This window comes from Manis pentadactyla, chromosome 3 (genome assembly GCF_030020395.1).
Source record: "Manis pentadactyla isolate mManPen7 chromosome 3, mManPen7.hap1, whole genome shotgun sequence".
NCBI classification, from domain to species: Eukaryota; Metazoa; Chordata; class Mammalia; order Pholidota; family Manidae; genus Manis; species Manis pentadactyla.
Window position 1 is genome coordinate 1,162,035 of NC_080021.1, and position 19,702 is coordinate 1,181,736.

A 19,702-nucleotide genomic window follows, 5' to 3' on the forward strand; every position below is an offset into this window, starting at 1 on the left:
GTCCACCTACCCACCCATCCCTCCTTCCCTTCAGAGGCTGGGGCCCCTGGCGGGAGGGTGGGGGAAGGTGTTTGGGGGGGCGGGGGCGCGGCCGACTCCCGCGCTCCTCCCGGCCTTCCCTCCCCTGTGCTCTCGGGAGCCCGCAGACCGGGGCCTGAAGCTGGGGCTCCGCCGGCTGGGGCCGTGGACGTGGACGCGCGCACAGCCCCACCCCAGGCGCGTGCACACAGCAGGACGCGCACAGTCGCGGACCCAGCGAACTTTATTGGGGCGGCCCCCGGAGGCTTGGAGGCTGCACGAGCACCGGGAGCGGGACCTGTGGCTGCTCGGCCGGCGGCCACCACACTTTGGTGACGAAAAAGAGGCGGAAGTGCCCCCGGCGCGCTGCCTGGAACAGGGTGGGGCCGTCGGGGGGCCGCAGGCAGCGACAGGTACCTCTCCGGCTCCAGCAGCCCACGGCCCAGCAGCCCCTGCCCCAGGCCAGGCTGCCCCGCCTCCCGCTGCCGCGGCACCACCGGGAATAAATCCGTCTCGCGCAGGTGGAGCACCAGCGGCTTCCAGTTCCCGTGCGCGGGGCGGGGCCGACCTAGAGATAGCGTCAGGGGCGGGGCGGGGCCGAGGTTAGGGGCGGGGCTGAGGTGCCCCGCCTTCTGCCCGCCTCACCTGCGCGCCCCCAGCAGCGCCAGCCTAATCCTCTCCGGCCGCAAGTGGTCCGGGTTCACCGTGTCCACGTAGTTGGTGTCCTGGTAACGCAGGAAGGTGGCCGCCTGGCCTGAAGGATCGACGACAAGAGGCCGTCTGGGGGCGGCCATCAGGTCACTGCGGTCCGCCCAAACCCTCGGTTCGCCCCTTGCCGGGCCCGGACCACTGACCGGCCGTTGGAGCGGATGCGGTCGCCCACGCCCCTCATGAGCACGTCGTGCAGCTCACCAACCTGGCGTTTCAGCCCGGGCGCCTCCTCGTCTGCGGGGTTGGGGGTACGGCAGGCCCGCCCTCTGGCCCCCTCCCTGGGCCCGGCCCCGGCCGCAGCCCGAGCCCCGCGCACCGTCCTGGGCGTGCTCCCGCAGCTCCAGCCCGGCCCCGGCCAGCGGCTCCTCGGCCCTCTGCGCCTCCAGCCGCAGCCTGACCACTTGGGCCTCGGCGTCCTCGACGGCCTGTGGCAGGGCCGGCCGGACTCCTGAGAGGGCCCGCGGCCCGGCCGCCCCCAGAGGCCGCTCGGAGGGGAGACGCCCGCCCGCGCGGGGAGGGGGCGCACCCGCGCCCGCAGTGGTCGCACGCGGCGAGCCTCCGGCCGAGCTCGCAGTAGGCGCGCTGCAGCTGCGGGCGGCGGGCCAGCTGCCGGGCCGGCCGGCGTCCCCCGCTCCGCCCCGGCCGCCCATCTCCGCGAGGCGCCGCTGGGGCTCCTCGGCCGGCTGCCGCACCCTGAGGGCGGGGCTGCGGCGGGAAAGGCGGGTCGGCCGGGCCCGCGCACGTCCGCCAGCCTCGCCGGCCGCCGCGCGCCTCCCCGCCTCCGCCGCCTGCTGCCGCTCGGCCTCCCTGCTCTGGCGCATGGCCTCCGTGAGGCGCAGGTCCCACGACTGCAGCACGCTGGCCACCGCGACCAGCGGGGCCACCCGCGGCCGACGACACCGGTCAGGCGCTCGGCGTGGGCTTGGCTCGGGAGGAGAGCGGTACCCTGGCAAGCTGGAGGGCAGGGCACCGACCGCAGTAATCGGCTCTCCCCGTCGCCCGCGACGGGCCCGCCAGCCTCCACCCGCGCCCCCGAAACGGAGACACCGGCGCCCTCTGGTCTCCCTGCCAGCACCAAACGGCCTCCGCGGCCCCCTCCTCTCCTCCCTGCACGCCCGGGCTTCCCGCTCGCCGCCGCCAGCCGCGAGGTCAGCGCACCCCGGGCCCGCCTGCGTTCCCGCCCCGGACTGCCTCCCGAAGACGCAGGCCTCCGGCCAGCTTCACCCCAACCTCCCCTGCAGGACCGATGGAGTTCGGGCGATATTTTATTTCTTGACTCAGATGGTTATAACGTGAGTATTTCCTTTGTGGTCAAGCCACACAAACCGCGATTTGTAGTGTTCAGCACGTGGTTTGTATTCTACAAAAGTTCAAAAATGTGTAGAATCCAGGAGTGGATTAATGAGCAGCCGGATAAATGACGAAAGAGAAATACATGGAAGAGTGAACAGACATGAATGAGCCAATAATTTAGTAGCTTAAAGAAACCTGAATGCTCACTTCAAAGAACAACAGCTGTGATTTATTGCGCACTGAGTACCAGGAACTGTGCTAAGGAGGATCATTATCTCATCAATCTCGAAAAACTAGGACTGTTAATCAGCCCTTTTATGAATGTATGGAAACCGAGATTCAAGTAAGTTCAATAATTTGCCAAAGGTAGTTTGTAAGTAGAAGAACTGGATCAAATGAGACAGTAGGTGCATAAAGAGATGGAATTTAAAAATGTAACGAGTGCATTTCTGAATGAGCCAATGCATAGATCATGAGTAGAGGAGTAAATTGATGAGGTAAGTGGTAAAGCATGAAGACTAGTAATCGAATGAATGGAAGAAATGATACGTGAAAAAATGAATAGATGAATGGATTTAATGAATTAGATAAGTAGATGGTTGAGCAAATAGATGCACTGATAGATGAGTTCAATGATGTAGCACAAGTTTTGCCTATCACATGGAAAACAAAATGCATGACACTGGAGCACGGGATTGTGAATGAAACATAGTTCCTGCTTTCTCAGATTCTTCTGCCCAGTAAACAGCACAAATGTGCATATGAATGGACGGACGGATGTTTGAGTTAAATAGATTATAAGTGAATAAATGAGGGATGACTTCAGATGGTATAAGGGTAAAATGAGTAGAGCGGGTGGATGGACAGGTAAGTTTGTGAATAAGTAACTCAAGTTAATGGGAGAATGTATGAATCAGTGAAAAACTAAAATAAACCAACGAAAAAAGGCTGGATTAAATAGGTACCTTTATGAAGACAGTGATGGACAGATAGCCGTAAAGGGATGACGGATCAATAGGTGACGGTTGATGGAGTTCCTTACCTCTTTTTTATCACTACTGATTTTCTGTCTACTTGTTTCACCAATTGTGGAGACAGAGATGGTGAAATCTACTGTAATTGTGGATTTCTCTTTCCTTGTGGTTCTATCAGTTTTTGCTTCATGTATTTTGAAGCTCTGTAAGTAGCTGCATAAACATTTAGGATTCTTACGTCCTCTAGATAAATTGTTGTCCTTGTCATTATGAAATAATTCTTTTATCCCTAGTAATGTTCTTTGTTCTGAAATCTACTCTTTCTGATGTCACCTCAGCTTTCTTTTTTTTTTTCATTGTGTAGCCTTTTATTAAATTAAAGTATCATGGATATACAATCTTTTTTTTTATTATATATATATATATATATATTTAAATAATTATTTTTTATTGAAGGGTAGTTGACGCACAGTATTACATTACATTAGTTTCAAGTGTACAACACAGTGGTAGAACATTTACATACATAATTCTAGGTTCCAGCTATCACCCTACCAAGCTGTTACAATATCTTGACTATATTCCTTATGCTATACCTTACATCCCGGTTACTTATTTATTTTACCATTGGAAGTCTGTCCTTTTTTTTTTTTTTTTTTTGTGAGGGCATCTCTCATATTTATTGATCAAATGGTTGTTAACGACAATAAAATTCTGTATAGGGGAGTCAATGCTCAATGCACAATCATTAATCCACCCCAAGCCTAATTTTCGTCAGTCTCCAATCTTCTGAGGCATAACAAACAAGTTCTTACATGGAGAACAAATTCTTACATAGTGAATAAGTTACATAGTGAACAGTACAAGGGCAGTCATCACAGAAGCTTTCGGTTTTGCTCATGCATTATGAACTATAAACAGTCAGTTCAAATATGAATACTCATTTGGTTTTTATACTTGATTTATATGTGGATACCACATTTCTCTCTTTATTATTATTATTTTTAATAAAATGCTGAAGTGGTAGGTAGATACAAGATAAACGTAGAAAACATAGTTTAGTGTTGTAAGAGGGCAAATGTAGATGATCAGGTGTGTGCCTGTAGACTATGTGTTAATCCAAGCTAGACCAGGGCAATAAAACATCCACGTCTGCAGAAGATTTCTCTCAGAACGGGGGGGGTGAGGTTCTAAGCCTCACCTCTGTTGATCCCCAATTTCTCACCTGATGGCCCCCCTGCGACTGTGCCTGTCTTAGGTTGTTCCTCCCTTGAGGAATCTTACCCGTCTCTGGCTAACCAGTCATCTTCCGGGGCCATACAGGGAAATGTAGAGTTGGTAAGTGAGAGAGAAGCCTTATTGTTTGAAAAGGTTAGCTTTTTACTTCTTTGCATATTTATGCCCTGTGGCTTCTATGCGCAGCATTTGTCTTGAGGTATCTTTACCACTTGGAAGAATTATGATACTCGGTAAATTTGATATGAGGCACGAATTCTATTTAAGGGTTGTAATTAGGAAGGAAGAAGAAAAGCTATAGAAGTAGCAGGCGGAAGAAAACATGGGAAGATTGATTATTTCTTTGACATATCTTCTTGTAGAGTAACTTCAGCATGTATAGGTTTTAAGCTACTACTTAAATTGCGCACACACATTAACATAATAGGAGTATAGTTACATAACCAAAGCATATCTGTAATTACCAGCCATCTCCAGTGAAACCGAGAAAACCAGTTAGGCACCTTAGGCATTTGTGAAAACTTATCTATGATATGGTGGATATTGTCCAACTGAACTTGAACAGTCTGAGAGAAATCAGACAAATTAAAACAACCCATTCCTGGGGACTGTTCACATGCCATATGTTCTTTTAACAGTAAATAGTCTGTAGTTGTAAGACTTTGGAGCGCTACAATTTGCACTTCTCCTAATTCTTGGTTGAGTTCCAACAGTATAGATCCAGTCAAATTTGCTGTTTTACTGTATGCACAGGCCAGCTTAGATATGTCCTTCCTCATTCCCATGGCAAGTCCAGGAACTGGTGGGATGAGGGCATCTACAGCTGTAGCAGTGCGTGGATCTTTGTTGGGGTTTTTTGATGATCATCTTCTGGCATGAGTCTTCCAGAGAGTGCAGATGTTGGAAGTTCTTTTTCATATCGTATCTTAGTTCATTTTCGGGGTAGCCCAATTAGGCTTTGATCCTCTGTATAAACACAAACAGACCCTTTGCCTACACTTTTATATGCCCTTTATACCCTTGTGTAGAACTCGTTGGAGGTTACCACACAGGAACTGCCCTTTTTTTTTTTTTTTGCTTTGTTTTTGGTATCACTAATCTACACTTACATGACGAATATTATGCTTACTAGGCTCTCCCCTATACCAGGTCTCCCCTATAAACCCCTTTACAGTCACTGTCCATCAGCATAGCAAAATGTTGTAGAATCACTACTTGCCTTCTCTGTGTTGTACAGCCCTCCCTTTTCTCCTACCCCCCCATGCATGCTAATCTTAATACCCCCCTACTTCTCCCCCTCTTATCCCTCCTTACCCACCCATCCTCCCCAGTCCCTTTCCCTTTGGTACCTGTTAGTCCATTCTTGAGTTCTGTGATTCTGCTGCTGTTTTGTTCCTTCAGTTTTTCCTTTGTTCTTATAGTCCACAGATAAGTGAAATCATTTGGTATTTCTCTTTCTCCGCTTGGCTTGTTTCACTGAGCATAATACCCTCCAGCTCCATCCATGTTGCTGCAAATGGTTGGATTTGCCCTTTTTTATGGCTGAGTAGTATTCCATTGTGTATATGTACCACATCTTCTTTATCCATTCATCTATCGATGGACATTTAGGTTGCTTCCAATTCTTGGCTATTGTAAATAGTGCTGCGATAAACATAGGGGTGCATTGATCTTTCTCATACTTGATTGCTGCATTCTTAGGGTAAATTCCTAGTAGTGCAATTCCTGGGTCAAATGGTAGGTCTGTTTTGAGCATTTTGATGTACCTCCATACTGCTTTCCGCAATGGTTGAACTAACTTACATTCCCACCAGCAGTGTAGGAGGGTTCCCCTTTCTCCACAGCCTCACCAACATTTGTTGTTGTTTGTCTTTTGGATGGCAGCCATCCTTACTGGTGTGAGGTGATACCTCATTGTAGTTTTAATTTGCATTTCTCTGATAATTAGCGATGTGGAGCATCTTTTCATGTGTCTGTTGGCCATCTGTATTTCTTTTTTGGAGAACTGTCTGTTCAGTTCCTCTGCCCATTTTTTAATTGGGTTATTTGTTTTTTGTTTGTTGAGGCGTGTGAGCTCCTTATATATTCTGGACGTCAAGCCTTTATCGGATGTGTCATTTTCAAATATATTCTCCCATACTGTAGGGATCCTTCTTGTTCTATTGATGGTGTCTTTTGCTGTACAGAAGCTTTTCAGCTTAATATAGTCCCACTTACTCATTTTTGCTGTTGTTTTCCTTGCCCGGGGAGATATGTTCAAGAAGAGGTCACTCATGTTTATGTCTAAGAGGTTTTTGCCTATGTTTTCTTCCAAGAGTTTAATGGTTTCATGGCTTACATTCAGGTCTTTGATCCATTTTGAGTTTACTTTTGTATATGGGGTTAGACAATGGTCCAGTTTCATTCTCCTACATGTAGCTGTCCAGTTTTGCCAGCACCATCTGTTGAAGAGACTGTCATTTCGCCATTGTATGTCCATGGCTCCTTTATCAAATATTAATTGACCATATATGTCTGGGTTAATGTCTGGATTCTCTAGTCTGTTCCATTGGTCTGTGGCTCTGCTCTTGTGCCAGTACCAAATTGTCTTGATTACTATGGCTTTATAGTAGAGCTTGAAGTTGGGGAGTGAGATCCCCCCTACTTTATTCTTCTTTCTCAGGATTGCTTTGGCTATTCGGGGTCTTTGGTGTTTCCATATGAATTTTTGAATTATTTGTTCCAGTTCATTGAAGAATGTTGCTGGTAGTTTCATAGGGATTGCATCAAATCTGTATATTGCTTTGGGCAGGATGGCCATTTTGACGATATTAATTCTTCCTAGCCACGAGCATGGGATGCGTTTCCATCTGTTAGTGTCCCCTTTAATTTCTCTTAAGAGTGACTTGTAGTTTTCAGAGTATAAGTCTTTCACTTCTTTGGTTAGGTTTATTCCTAGGTATTTTATTTTTTTGGATGCAATTATGAATGGAGTTGTTTTCCTGATTTCTCTTTCTGTTGGTTCATTGTTAGTGTATAGGAAAGCCACAGATTTCTGTGTGTTGATTTTGTATCCTGCAACTTTGCTGTATTCTGATATCAGTTCTAGTAGTTTTGGGGTGGAGTCTTTAGGGTTTTTTATGTACAGTATCATGTCATCTGCAAATAGTGACAGTTTAACTTATTCTTTACCAATCTGGATTCCTTGTATTTCTTTATTTTGTCTGATTGCCGTGGCTAGGACCTCCAGTACTATGTTAAATAACAGTGGAGAGAGTGGGCATCCCTGTCTAGTTCCCGATCTCAGAGGAAATGCTTTCAGCTTCTCGCTGTTCAGTATAATGTTGGCTGTGGGTTTATCATAGATGGCCTTTATTATGTTGAGGTACTTGCCCTCTATTCCCATTTTGCTGAGAGTTTTTAACATGAATGGATGTTGAACTTTGTCAAATGCTTTTTCAGCATCTATGGAGATGATCATGTGGTTTTTGTCTTTCTTTTTGTTGATGTGGTGGATGATGTTGATGGACTTTCGAATATTGTACCATCCTTGCATCCCTGGGATGAATCCCACTTGGTCATGGTGTATGATCCTTTTGATGTATTTTTGAATTCGGTTTGCTAATATTTTGTTGAGTATTTTTGCATCTACGTTCATCAGGGATATTGGTCTGTAGTTTTCTTTTTTGGTGGGGTCTTTGCCTGGTTTTGGTATTAGGGTGATGTTAGCTTCATAGAATGAGTTTGGGAGTATCCCCTCCTCCTCTATTTTTTGGAAAACTTTAAGGAGAATGGGTATTATGTCTTCCCTGTATGTCTGATAAAATTCCGAGGTAAATCCATCTGGTCCGGGGGTTTTGTTCTTGGGTAGTTTTTTGATTACCGCTTCAATTTCGTTGCTGGTAATTGGTCTGTTTAGATTTTCTGTTTCTTCCTAGGTCAATCTTGGAAGGTTATATTTTTCTAGGAAGTTGTCCATTTCTCCTAGGTTTCCCAGCTTGTTAGCATATAGGTTTTCATAGTATTCTCCAATAATTCTTTGCATTTCCGTGGGGTCCGTCGTGATTTTTCCTTTCTCGTTTCTGATACTGTTGATTTGTGTTGACTCTCTTTTCTACTTAATAAGTCTGGCTAGAGGCTTATCTATTTTGTTTATTTTCTCGAAGAACCAACTCTTTGTTTCATTGATTTTTGCTATTGTTTTATTCTTCTCAATTTTATTTATTTCTTCTCTGATCTTTATTATGTCCCTCCTTCTGCTGACCTTAGGCCTCATCTGTTCTTCTTTTTCCAATTTCGATAATTGTGACATTAGACCATTCATTTGGGATTGCTCTTCCTTTTTTAAATATGCTTGGATTGCTATATACTTTCCTCTTAAGACTGCTTTTGCTGTGTCCCACAGAAGTTGGGGCTTAGTGTTGTTGTTGTCATTTGTTTCCATATATTGCTGGATCTCCATTTTGATTTGGTCATTGATCCATTGATTATTTAGGAGCGTGTTGTTAAGCCTCCATGTGTTTGTGTGCCTCTTTGCTTTCTTTGTACAGTTTATTTGTAGTTTTATGCTTTTGTGGTCTGAAAAGTTGGTTGGTAGGATTTCAATCTTTTGGAATTTTCTGAGGCTCTTTTTGTGGCCTAGTTTGTGGTCTATTCTGGAGAATGTTCCATGTGCACTTGAGAAGAATGTATATCCCGCTGCTTTTGGATGTAGAGTTCTATAGATGTCTATTAGGTCTATCTGCTCTACTGTGTTGTTCAGTGCTTCCGTGTCCTTACTTATTTTCTTCCCAGTGGATCTATTCTTTGGGGTGAGTGGTGTGTTGAAGTCTCCTAGAATGAATGCATTGCAGTCTATATCCCCCTTTAGTTCTGTTAGTATTTGTTTCACATATGCTGGTGCTCCTGTGTTGGGTGCATATATATTTAGAATGGTTATATCCTCTTGTTTGACTGAGCCCTTTATCATTATGTAGTGTCCTTCTTTATGTCTTGTTACTTTCTTTGTTTTGAAGTCTCTTTTGTCTGATATTAGTACTGCAACCCCTGCTTTCTTCTCACTGTTGTTTGCTTGAAATATGTTTTTCCATCCTTTGACTTTTAGTCTGTACATGTCTTTGGGTTTGAGGTGAGTTTCTTGTAAGCAGCATATAGATGGGTCTTGCTTTTTTATCCATTCTGTTACTCTGTGTCTTTTGATTGGTGCATTCAACCCATTAACATTTAGGGTGACTATTGAAAGATATGTACTTATTGCCATTGCAGGCTTTAAATTCGTGGTTACCAAAGGTTCAAGGTTAGCCTCTTTAGTATCTTACTGCCTAACTTAGCTCGCTTATTGAGCTGTTATATACACTGTCTGGAGATTCTTTTCTTCTCTCCCTCCTTATTCCTCCTCCTCGATTCTTCATATGTTGGGTGTTTTGTGCTGTGCTCTTTCTAGGAGTGCTCCCATCTAGAGCAGTCCCTGTAAGATGTTCTGTAGAGGTGGTTTGTGGAAAGCAAATTCCCTCAGCTTTTGTTTGTCTGGGAATTGTTTAATCCCACCATCATATTTGAGTGATAGTCGTGCTGGATACAGTATCCTTGGTTCAAAGCCCTTCTGTTTCATTGTATTAAATATATCATGCCATTCTCTTCTGGCCTGTAGGGTTTCTGTCTAGAAGTCTGATGTTAGCCTGATGGGTTTCCCTTTATAGGTGACCTTTTTCTCTCTAGCTGCCTTTAACACTCTTTCCTTGTCCTTGATCTTTGCCATTTTAATTATTATGTGTCTTGGTGTTGTCCTTCTTGGATCCTTTCTGTTGGGGGTTCTGTGTATTTCCATGGTCTGTTTGATTACTTCCTCCCCCAGTGTGGGGAAGTTTTCAGCAATTATTTCTTCTAAGATACTTTCCATCCCTTTTTCTCTCTCTTCTTCTTCTGGGACCCCTATAATACGAATATTGTTCCTTTTGGATTGGTCACACAGTTCTCTTAATATTGTTTCATTCCTGGAGATCCTTTTGTCTCTCTCTATGTCAGCTTCTATGCGTTCCTGTTCTCTGGTTTCAATTCCATCAACGGCCTCTTGCATTCTATCCATTCTGCTTATAAACCCTTCCAGAGTTTGTTTCATTTCTGCGATCTCCTTTCTGGCATCTGTGATCTGCCTCCGGACTTCATCCCATTTCTCTTGCGTATTTCTCTGCATGTCTGTCAGCATGTTTATGATTCTTATTTTGAATTCTTTTTCAGGAAGACTGGTTAGGTCTGTCTCCTTCTCTGGTGTTGTCTCTGTGATCTTTGTCGGCCTGTAGTTTTGCCTTTTCATGGTGATAGGAATAGTTTGCAGAGCTGGGACGAGTGACGGCTGCAGGAACTTCCCTTCTTGTTGGTTTGTGGCCCTCCTCTCCTGGGAGAACAGCGGCCTCTAGTGGCTTGTGCTGCGCAGCTGCGCGCAGACAGGGCTCCTGCTTCCTGCCCGGCTGCTATGGAGTTAATCTCCGCTGTTGCTGTGGGCGTGGCCTGGCTCGGGCAGCTGCTCCAAAATGGTGGAGTCGCGTTGGAGCAGGAGCGGCTGGGAGGCTATTTATCTCCGTAAGGGGCCTCCCTGCTCCCTGCAGCCCAGGGGTTAGGGTGCCCAGAGATCCCGGATTCCCTACCTCTGGATTAAGTGTCCCGCCCTGCCCCTTTAAGACTTCCAAAAAGCACCTGCCAAAACAAAACGACCACCGAAAAAAAAAAAAAAAAAGAAAAAAAAAATTTTAAATTAAAAAAAAAAAGTTTTTAATTAAAAAAAAAAAAGGTGGTTGTTCGTTTGTCTTTATTCTCCGGTGCCAGCCTCAGTCATCTGCTCACCAGTCTTGCTGCCCTGTTTCCCTAGTATTGGGGTCCCTATCCCTTTAAGACTTCCAAAAAGCGCTCGCCAAAACAAAACAGCAAAAATCAAAAAAAAAAATGGTCGCGCACTTTTCTTATGTCCTCCGGCACCCGGCCTCCAGTGCCTGCTCACTGTTCTTGCTGCCCTGTTTTCCCAGTATCGAGGGCCCTGCACTCTGGCCCGGATGGCTGGGGCTGGGTGTTCGGCAGTCCTGGGCTCCGTCTCCCTCCCGCTCTGCCTGCTCTTGTCCCGCCGGGAGCTGGGGGGAGGGGCGCTCGTCTCCCGCGGGGCCGGGGCTTGTATCTTACCCCCTTTGCGAGGCGCTGGGTTCTCTCAGGTGCGGATGTGGTCTGGATATTGTCCTGTGTCCTCTGGTCTTTATTCTAGGAAGGGTTGTCTTTGTTATATTTTCATAGATATATGTTGTTTTGGGAGGAGATTTCCGCTGCTCTACTCACGCCGCCATCTTCCGCCCCTCTCCTCAGCTTTCTTATATTTACTGTTACCCTGTCAGATTTGTTGCCATCCTTTTAATTTCATCTACTTGTGTCTTTATATTTAAAGTTTGCTTCTTATGGGCAGAATATAGTTGAATTTTTAAAATCCAAAATCATAATCTCTCCCTTTTAATTAGGGTGTGAAGACTATCTGCATTTAATGAGATTATTGATATAGTTGAGTTAAAAACTGCCATTTGCTCTTTGTTTTCTCCTAGGCCCATCTGTTATTTCCCTTTTCTTCTTTTTTGCCTCCTTCTGGGTTGCATAGTTTTTAGAATTCTATCTTATCGCCTTCATTGTCTTATTAGCTAGAACTCTTTTGATATTTTAGTAGTTGTTTCATGGTTTACAGTATATACCTGTGACTGATCACAATCTACCTTCACTTGGTATTTAACACTTCACATACACTGTGAGAACCTTAAGCAATATAGGTCCATCCCCCCAAGACTTTATATTTCTGTTACATGTTTGAGTCAGAACACTGTAATTTGTGACATTTTCGTTATGTACATCTACATACAGTATTAAACCCCATTACAACACCAGTATTTTGGTTTATTGTTTCTTCAATTATCTTTTCAATAAATGTAAACAATCAATGTCTTATCTATTTAACTATATAATGGTCTTTTCCAGGCTCCTCACTCCTTCATGTGGATCCATATTACCAACCGCTGTCCCATTCCTTCCACCTGTAAGACTTCCATTCACACTTCCTGTACTGTGAGTTGGCTGGTGATTGATTCTTTAAGCTTTTGCATGCCTGTAAAGGTCTTTATTTTGCCTTCAGTTTTTATTTATTTATTTTTAAAATATCACTGATATACAATCTTATGAATGTTTCACATGAATATTGTGATTTCAACATTCACCCATATTATCAAGTCCTCTCCCCACCCCATTGCAGTCACTGTCCATCAGCATAGTAAGATGCCCCAGAGTCACTACGTGTCTTCTCTGTGCTGTACTGCCTTCCCTGTGACCTACCTATATTGTGATTGCAAATAACAGTGTCCCTCAATCCCCCTCTCCCTCCCTTCCACCCACTCCCCTTTGGTAATCGCTAGTCCCTTCTCTGTAAGTCTGCTGTTGTTTTGTTCCTTCAGTTTTGCTTCATTTTTATGCTCCACACAAGAGGGAAATCATTTAGTACTTGTCTTTCTCCGCCTGGCTTATTTCACTGAGCATAATACCCTCTAGCTCCATCCATGTTGTTGCAAATGGTAGGATTTGTTTTCTTCTTATGGCTGAATAATATTCCATTGTGTGTATGTACCACATATTCTTTATTCATTCATCTACTGATGGACACTTAGGTTGCTTCCATTTCTTGGCTATCCTAAATAGTGCTGAGATAAACATAGGGGTGCATCTGTCTTTTTCAAACTGGGCTGCTGCATTCTTAGGGTAAATTCCTAGAAGTGGGATTCCTGGGTCAAATGGCATTTCTATTTTGAGCTTTCTGAGGAACCTCCATACTGCTTTCCATAGTGGTTGAACTAATTTACATTCCCACCAGCAGTGTAGGCGGGTTCCCCTTTCTCCACAACCTCGCCAACATTTGTTTTTGTTTGTCTTTTGGATGGTAGCCATCCTTACTGGTGTGAGGTGATATCTCATTGTGGTTTTAATTTCCATTTCTCTGATAACTAGCGATGTGGAGCATCTTTTCATGTGCCTGTTGGGCATCTGAATTTCTTTGGAGAAGTGTCTGTTCAGTTCCTCTGCCCATTTTCTAATTGGCTTATTTGCTTTTAGTTTGTTGAGATGCGTGAGCTCTTTATATAATTTGGATATCAACCCCTTATCAGATCTGTCATTTATGAATATATTCTCCCATACTGTAGGATGTCTTTTTATTCTACTGATGGTGTCCTTTCCTGTACAGAAGCTTTTTAGTTTGATATAGTCCCACTTCTTCATTTTTGCTTTTGTTTCCCATGCCTGGGAAAATATGTTCATGAAGAAGTTGCTCATGTTTATGTCCAAGAGATTTCTGCCTATGTTTTTTTCTAAGACTTTTATGGTTTCATGACTTACATTCAGGTATTTGATCCATTTTGAGTTTACTTTTGTGTATGGGGTCAGACAATAATCCAGTTTCATTCTCTTATATGTAGCTGTCCAGTTTTGCCAACACCAGTTGTTGAAGAGGCTGTCATTTCCCCATTGTATATCCATGGCTCCTTTATCATATATTAATTGACCATATATGTTTGGGTTTACATCTGGGCTCTCTATTCTGTTCCACTGGTCTATGAGTCTCTTCTTGTGCCAGTACCAAATTGTCTTGATTACTGTGGCTTTGTAGTAGAGATTGAAGTCAGGGAGCATAATTCCCTCTGATTTATTTTTCCTTCTCAGGATTGCTTTGGCTATTCAGGGTCTTTTGTGGTTCCATATGAATTTTAGAATGATTTGCTCTAGTTTGTTGAAGAATGCTGTAGGTATTTTGATAGGGATTGCATTGAATCTATAGATTGCTTTAGGCAGGATGGCCATTTTGATGATATTAATTCTTCCTAGCCAGGAGCACGGGATGAATTTCCATTTATTAGTGTCCTCTTTAATTTCTTTTAAGAGTGTCTAGTAGTTTTCAGAGTATAGGTCTTTCACTTCCTTGGTTAGGTTTATTCCTAGTTATTTTATTCTTTTTGATGCAACTGTGAATGGAATTGTTTTCCTGATTTCTCTTTCTGCCAGTTCATCTTTAGTGTATAGGAATGCAACAGATTTCTGTGTATTAATTTTATATCCTGCAACATTGCTGAATTCAGATATTCGATCTAGTAGTTTTGGAGTGGATTCTTTAGCATTTCTTATGTACAATATCATGTCATCTACAAACAGGGACAGTTTGACTCCTTCCTTGCCAATCTGTATGCCTTTTATTTCTTTGTGTTGTCTATGTGCCATGGCTAGGACCTCCAGAACTATATTGAATAAAAATGGAAAGAGTGGGTACCTTGTCTTGTTCCCGATCTTAAAGGAAAAGCTTTCAGCTTCTTGCTGTTAAGTATAATGTTGGCTGTGGGTTTGTCTTATATGGCCTTTATGATGTTGAGGTACTTGCCCTCTGTACCATTTTGTTGAGTTTTTATCATGAATGGATGTTGAATTTTGTCAAATGCTTTTTCAGCATCTATGGAGATGATCAGGTGGTTTTTGTCCTTCTTTTTGTTGATGTGGTGGATGATGTTGATGGATTTTCGAATGTTGTACCATCCTTGCATCCCTGGGATGAATCCTACTTTAACCTGGTGGATGATCTTTTTGATGTATTTTTGAATTTGGTTTGCTAATATTTTGTTTTCTTTTTTTGTTGTGTCTTTGCCTGGTATTGGTATTAGAGTGATGTTGGCCTCGTAGAATGATTTTGCAAGTATTCCCTCCTCTTCTACTTTTTGGAAAACTTTAAGGAGAATGGGTATTAGGTCTTCACTAAATGTTTGATAAAATTCAGCGGTGAAGCCATCTGGTTCAGGGGTTTTGTTCTTAGGTAGTTTTTTGATCACCAGTTCAATTTCTTTGCTGGTAATTGGTCTGTTCAGATTTTCTGTTTCTTCCTGGGTCAGTCTTGGATGGTTGTATTTTTCTAGAAAGTTGTACATTTCCTGTAGGTTATCCAGTTTGTTACCACATAATTTTTCATAGTATTCTCTCATTCATTGTATTTCTGTGGTGTCTGTAGTGATTTTTCCTTTCTCATTTCTGATTCTGTTTGTGTGTGTAGACTCTCTTTTTTTCTTGATAAGCCTGGCTAGAGGTTTATCTATTTTATTTTCTAAAAGAACCAGCTCCTGCTTTCATTGATTCTTTCTATTGTTTTATTCTTCTCAATTTTATTTATTTCTGCTTTAATCTTTATTATGTCCCTTCTTCTACTGACTTTGGGTCTCATTTGTTCTTCCTTTTGTAGTTTCATTAATTGTGAGTTTAGACTGTTCATTTGGGATTGTTCTTCTTTCCTGAGGTAGGCTGTATTGCAATATATTTCCCTCTTTGCACATCCTTCACTGTGTCCCACAGATTTTCCGGTATTGAATTATTGTTGTCATTTGTCTCCATGTATTGCTTGATCTCTGTTTTTATTTGAGGTGATTGTTATTTATTGCACATGAGCAATGTGCCAAGTGAACAGAGCAAATGTAGAATCTTAGTGATGATATGAAACAAAAGGTATGCAGTAGCCAGATGAAGAGTGAATATAAGTGAACAGGTATCCCAGGCAGATGTGTTGGGGGAGCGCTGTGTATTTTCTTCGTCCTTGACCCCTCCGCGACAAAGAATTGAAGGGCAGAGACACAGTAGTGAAGCAGAGTAAAAGTTTTATTTAAAGTTACCTAAAGAGAGAAAGAGTACAGGCCACCTCAGCAAGGTGAGGCACCCTGAAAGGTTGGAGAGAGAAAGTTTAAGATTAAAAGGTTATACACTTAGAAAGTGTGGGCGACCTCAGAGAGAGGAGCACCCTGGAAGGCTGGGGGTTCCCCCTTTTTAAGGATTCTTTAGGAATATGACTAAGCACTGGGGGTGCAGACTTGTTAAGTGGTTTTTGAATACTTAGAATTAACACAAGGAACTTGATGATTTCTCCCTGGCATACTGGCATCTTGGTCTGGGAGCATATCAAACAGGCTGCCTGCCCAGCCCCCAAGGTGGGCTGAGTTATTGTCTGTTTGCTAAAGAGTAAGTTAAGAATCTTACATTTTTAACTTCCTAGATATTAAAATGCAATCTTTAAGATGGAATCCTTCCTGCCTTTTACTATGTTGTTTACGGTTGGACCTGCATGAATAACAGAGTAAGAACGTGGGCTATGCTGAGGTGCCCTCTAACAGGGGAATATTCAAACATTCCAGGCCAAGTTGCTCCTGTCTTTTGGGGCTTTAATTGATTAATTTTGGGTCTTTTTAGTTGACTTTCTGGCCTTTTTCTCTTTGCACCCCACTCATATCTATTTTCCTGCCTAACAGACGTAAGGATATCTGAGATAGGGAAGAGCTTAACAGATTGAGGGAGCAGAGAAATAAGCCCTGCAGTGTGGCTACAGTATGGTAATTAAATGGCTCAATGACAGAAATGAGACTGGAGAGAAGCCTTGATGCAGATCACACAGGGAGTTGTAATAAGGGTCTTTGGATTACACTTTAAGTGTGTTGGGAACCATTGAATGCTTTTAATCATGTAGTATCATAATTTTTTTTTGGATCAAGTTTCACTTTTATGTATGTAGCTGTCCAGTTTTTCCAACACCATTTATTGAAGAGACTGTCATTTCCCCATTGTATATTTTTTCTTCCTTTCTGATAATATTAATTGACCATTTACAAATGGGCTTATTTCTGGGCTCTCCATTCTCTTCCCCTGATATATGTATCTGTTCCTGTACTGATACCATACTGTTTTGATTACTGTATTTTTATAGTCCAGTTTGAAATCAGGGAGTTTGATACCTCCAGCTTTTTTGTTCTTTCTCAAGACAGCTTTTTTTTTTCTTTCTTTCCTTTATTCTGGCATTGGCCTGGAAAGCTAATGTCCTCCTCTGCATCTCCCTGGCCACTCTTAGGGGGTCATTGCAGACTGCTGGATTTGCCATGAGAGACTCCAGGCTGTGCATGATGCTGGAGAGCCTCTGGGGTTCCTTTTTACCAGTTTCTCTTCTATTCCCCATGACCTGGCAAACACAACCAGACCCTTTAGAATTCTCTTACAAAGATCAAATTTGTGGCCAGAACAATTTGTACCTTACTGGAACCTCTTTCCAGTCATAACATTATCCAGTTATTTACCCAGTTAGATACAAATATGTACATAAATATTAGCACAATTGTACCCCCACATTCTCATAATGATCTGTGCAAACTGTTGCTGTGGCATGTGGAGTGACGGTACAGATGATAGACCTGCCAAAACTGTCTGGGTTTTGACTGCATTTGCATTAAATTATGTTGGGATATATTGACATCTTCACAATCTTGAGTTCTTTCAGTCCATGAATACAAGGTATCTCTATTTAGATTTTCCTATTTTTAAAAATAGTTTTGGATATGTTTGCGTAGAGATCCTATTTGTAGTTCGTTAGATTATCTATTGCATTTCGTTTCACTTTTGGAGTGCTACTGGAGATGGCATTGTTTTCTAAATTCAAATTCTAATTCTTCATTGATGCTGTAGGAAAGTAATAGACTTTTGCACATAACTAGAACGTTATACCTTTATTATAGTCACTTATTTGTTCCAGAATATTTTATTGTTGTTATTGATGACTTTTAGGAATTCTTATATAGTCATGTCAACTGTGAGTAGAGGTAGTTCTGTTTTTTCATATCTAATAAGTATATCCTTCATTCCCTTTTCTTGTCTTACTGCATTTACTATAATATCCAATATGAGTAAATAAAAAGGGCTTTCTATCTTCATTAGTGTTTCTCGAAGAATTTTAGGAAAAATTATTTAATGACCAGAAATGACATTTCTCAAGATCACCTTTCCGTGCCTAATTTCATTCACTCAGCACTGAACATTCCCCTACATGCGATCCGAGAAGTCATTCCCGCTTTTGCTCTCACAGCGCCTGCCCCTCAATTCTTCATCATCTCTCTGAACCCCTCCTCGGCTTCCTTTTGCAGTTTCCTACGCCTTTTCACTTTACACGGATGCTGCCCAGAAAGGGGAGTGTGGGGTCGGGGCGCACGCGCCGGCGTTCGGGGGGCGGGGTCCGCCCGCAGCCGGCGCCCCGCACGCGCATCCCGCCAGCCGGCGCCGCCCGCCTCTGGTGCGCGCCGTGCTGCCTTCCGCTCCCCGCGTCCCCGCCACCGGCCGGCGCCTTCCAACAGCGGCCGCCCGCGGCCTCCTCCCGCCGGCGACAGGCACCCCCCGCCAGGGACCCGGCGCCCTCGCAGCGGCAGCTCCCGGTAAGTGGCCACCCCCAGGGGGCGGGCGGCGGGCTGCGGGGCAGGAATGACATAATTTTTAATGTGACATTTTCACTGCCTCCCTGTGGCTTCTTGCCACCTGGACAGCGTGGAAGAGCAAGAGTAGAAGCATCTCCCCTTAAGGGTGCTATTGCAGCACTGCTGGAAAGGGGTCACTGGCGGAGTGAGTATGGAATAGGGAGCGAGATGTATTTTGAAAGAGGAATAGAATTTCATGGGAAGAAGGCTAATGGAAAGAGGTGTTTCTGGTTTAAGTAGCTGGATGCATGAAAGTGTTATTTACCAAGATGACAATGTCTGGAGGTGTCCTACCAATGGTTTGAAAAAGAAGTCCGACTTGGCGTGTTGAATGCAGTATTAAACCTTTTGAAATTGAACTTCAAGAGCTTTATATCAAGAAGACCTGATTTTAAGAGAACTGGAGAGTTACTAGTATGTGATGTCAGTAGAGATGGTGAAGGTATCTTATAGACAGTCTTAACTGGGCTCTCATGTGTATCAGAGAACCCGTATGCATTTTTTTAGTATTACAATTTTTTAATTAAGGTATGATTGATATACACTCTTACGAAGGTTTCACATGAAAAACAATGTGGTTACTACATTCACCCATATTGTCGAGTCCCTCCCCACACCCCACTGCAGTGGCTGTCCCTCAGTGTAGTAAGGTGCCACAGTTGTCTTCTCTGTGCTGCCCTGTCTTCCCCATGATCCCCCTCCACACCATGTGTACTAATCACAGTATCTCTCAATCCCTTCTCCCCACCTGCCCTCCCCCACCCCTCCCCTTTGATAACTGCTAGTCCCTTCTTGGAGTTTGTTGAGTCTCCTGCTGTTTTTTTTTTTTTAAACAGCTATTTTGTATATTTTGAAATGAGTTATTTTTGGCTGGATTTTTAACCCATAAGCATACCAGTTATATGCGCATAAGGGAAAACACTACAACACAAGAGTATACAATGAATATTAAGGTTTTTTTCCTCCCCTGGTTGCTGACTTCCTAATTTGCCTCCCAATACTGTTGTCCTTTCTTTTTTTTTACTGACTAGCATGCCTTATACATATATATCCGTGCCTCATACTCTGTCTCATTGTTTTCATCTACAGTATACATACATCATAGCAAGTCTCTTATTGATGGACATTTAGATTGTTTCCCACCTTTTCCCATCACAAACAATGATGTAGTTG

General features: G+C 43.5%; 1 protein-coding gene across 1 annotated transcript; it reads right to left on the reverse strand.

Annotated features, from left to right (window-relative positions):
• Nucleotides 1-138: 138 nt before the first annotated feature.
• IQANK1 (IQ motif and ankyrin repeat containing 1) lies at nt 139-18,543 on the reverse strand. The gene is given in 6 exon segments (XM_057497589.1): nt 139-421; nt 423-562; nt 662-798; nt 873-963; nt 1,046-1,916; nt 18,229-18,543. Coding segments are annotated over 6 exon segments (1,713 nt in total). The 3' UTR covers nt 139-262.
• Between the last annotated feature and the right edge of the window lie 1,159 nt (nt 18,544-19,702).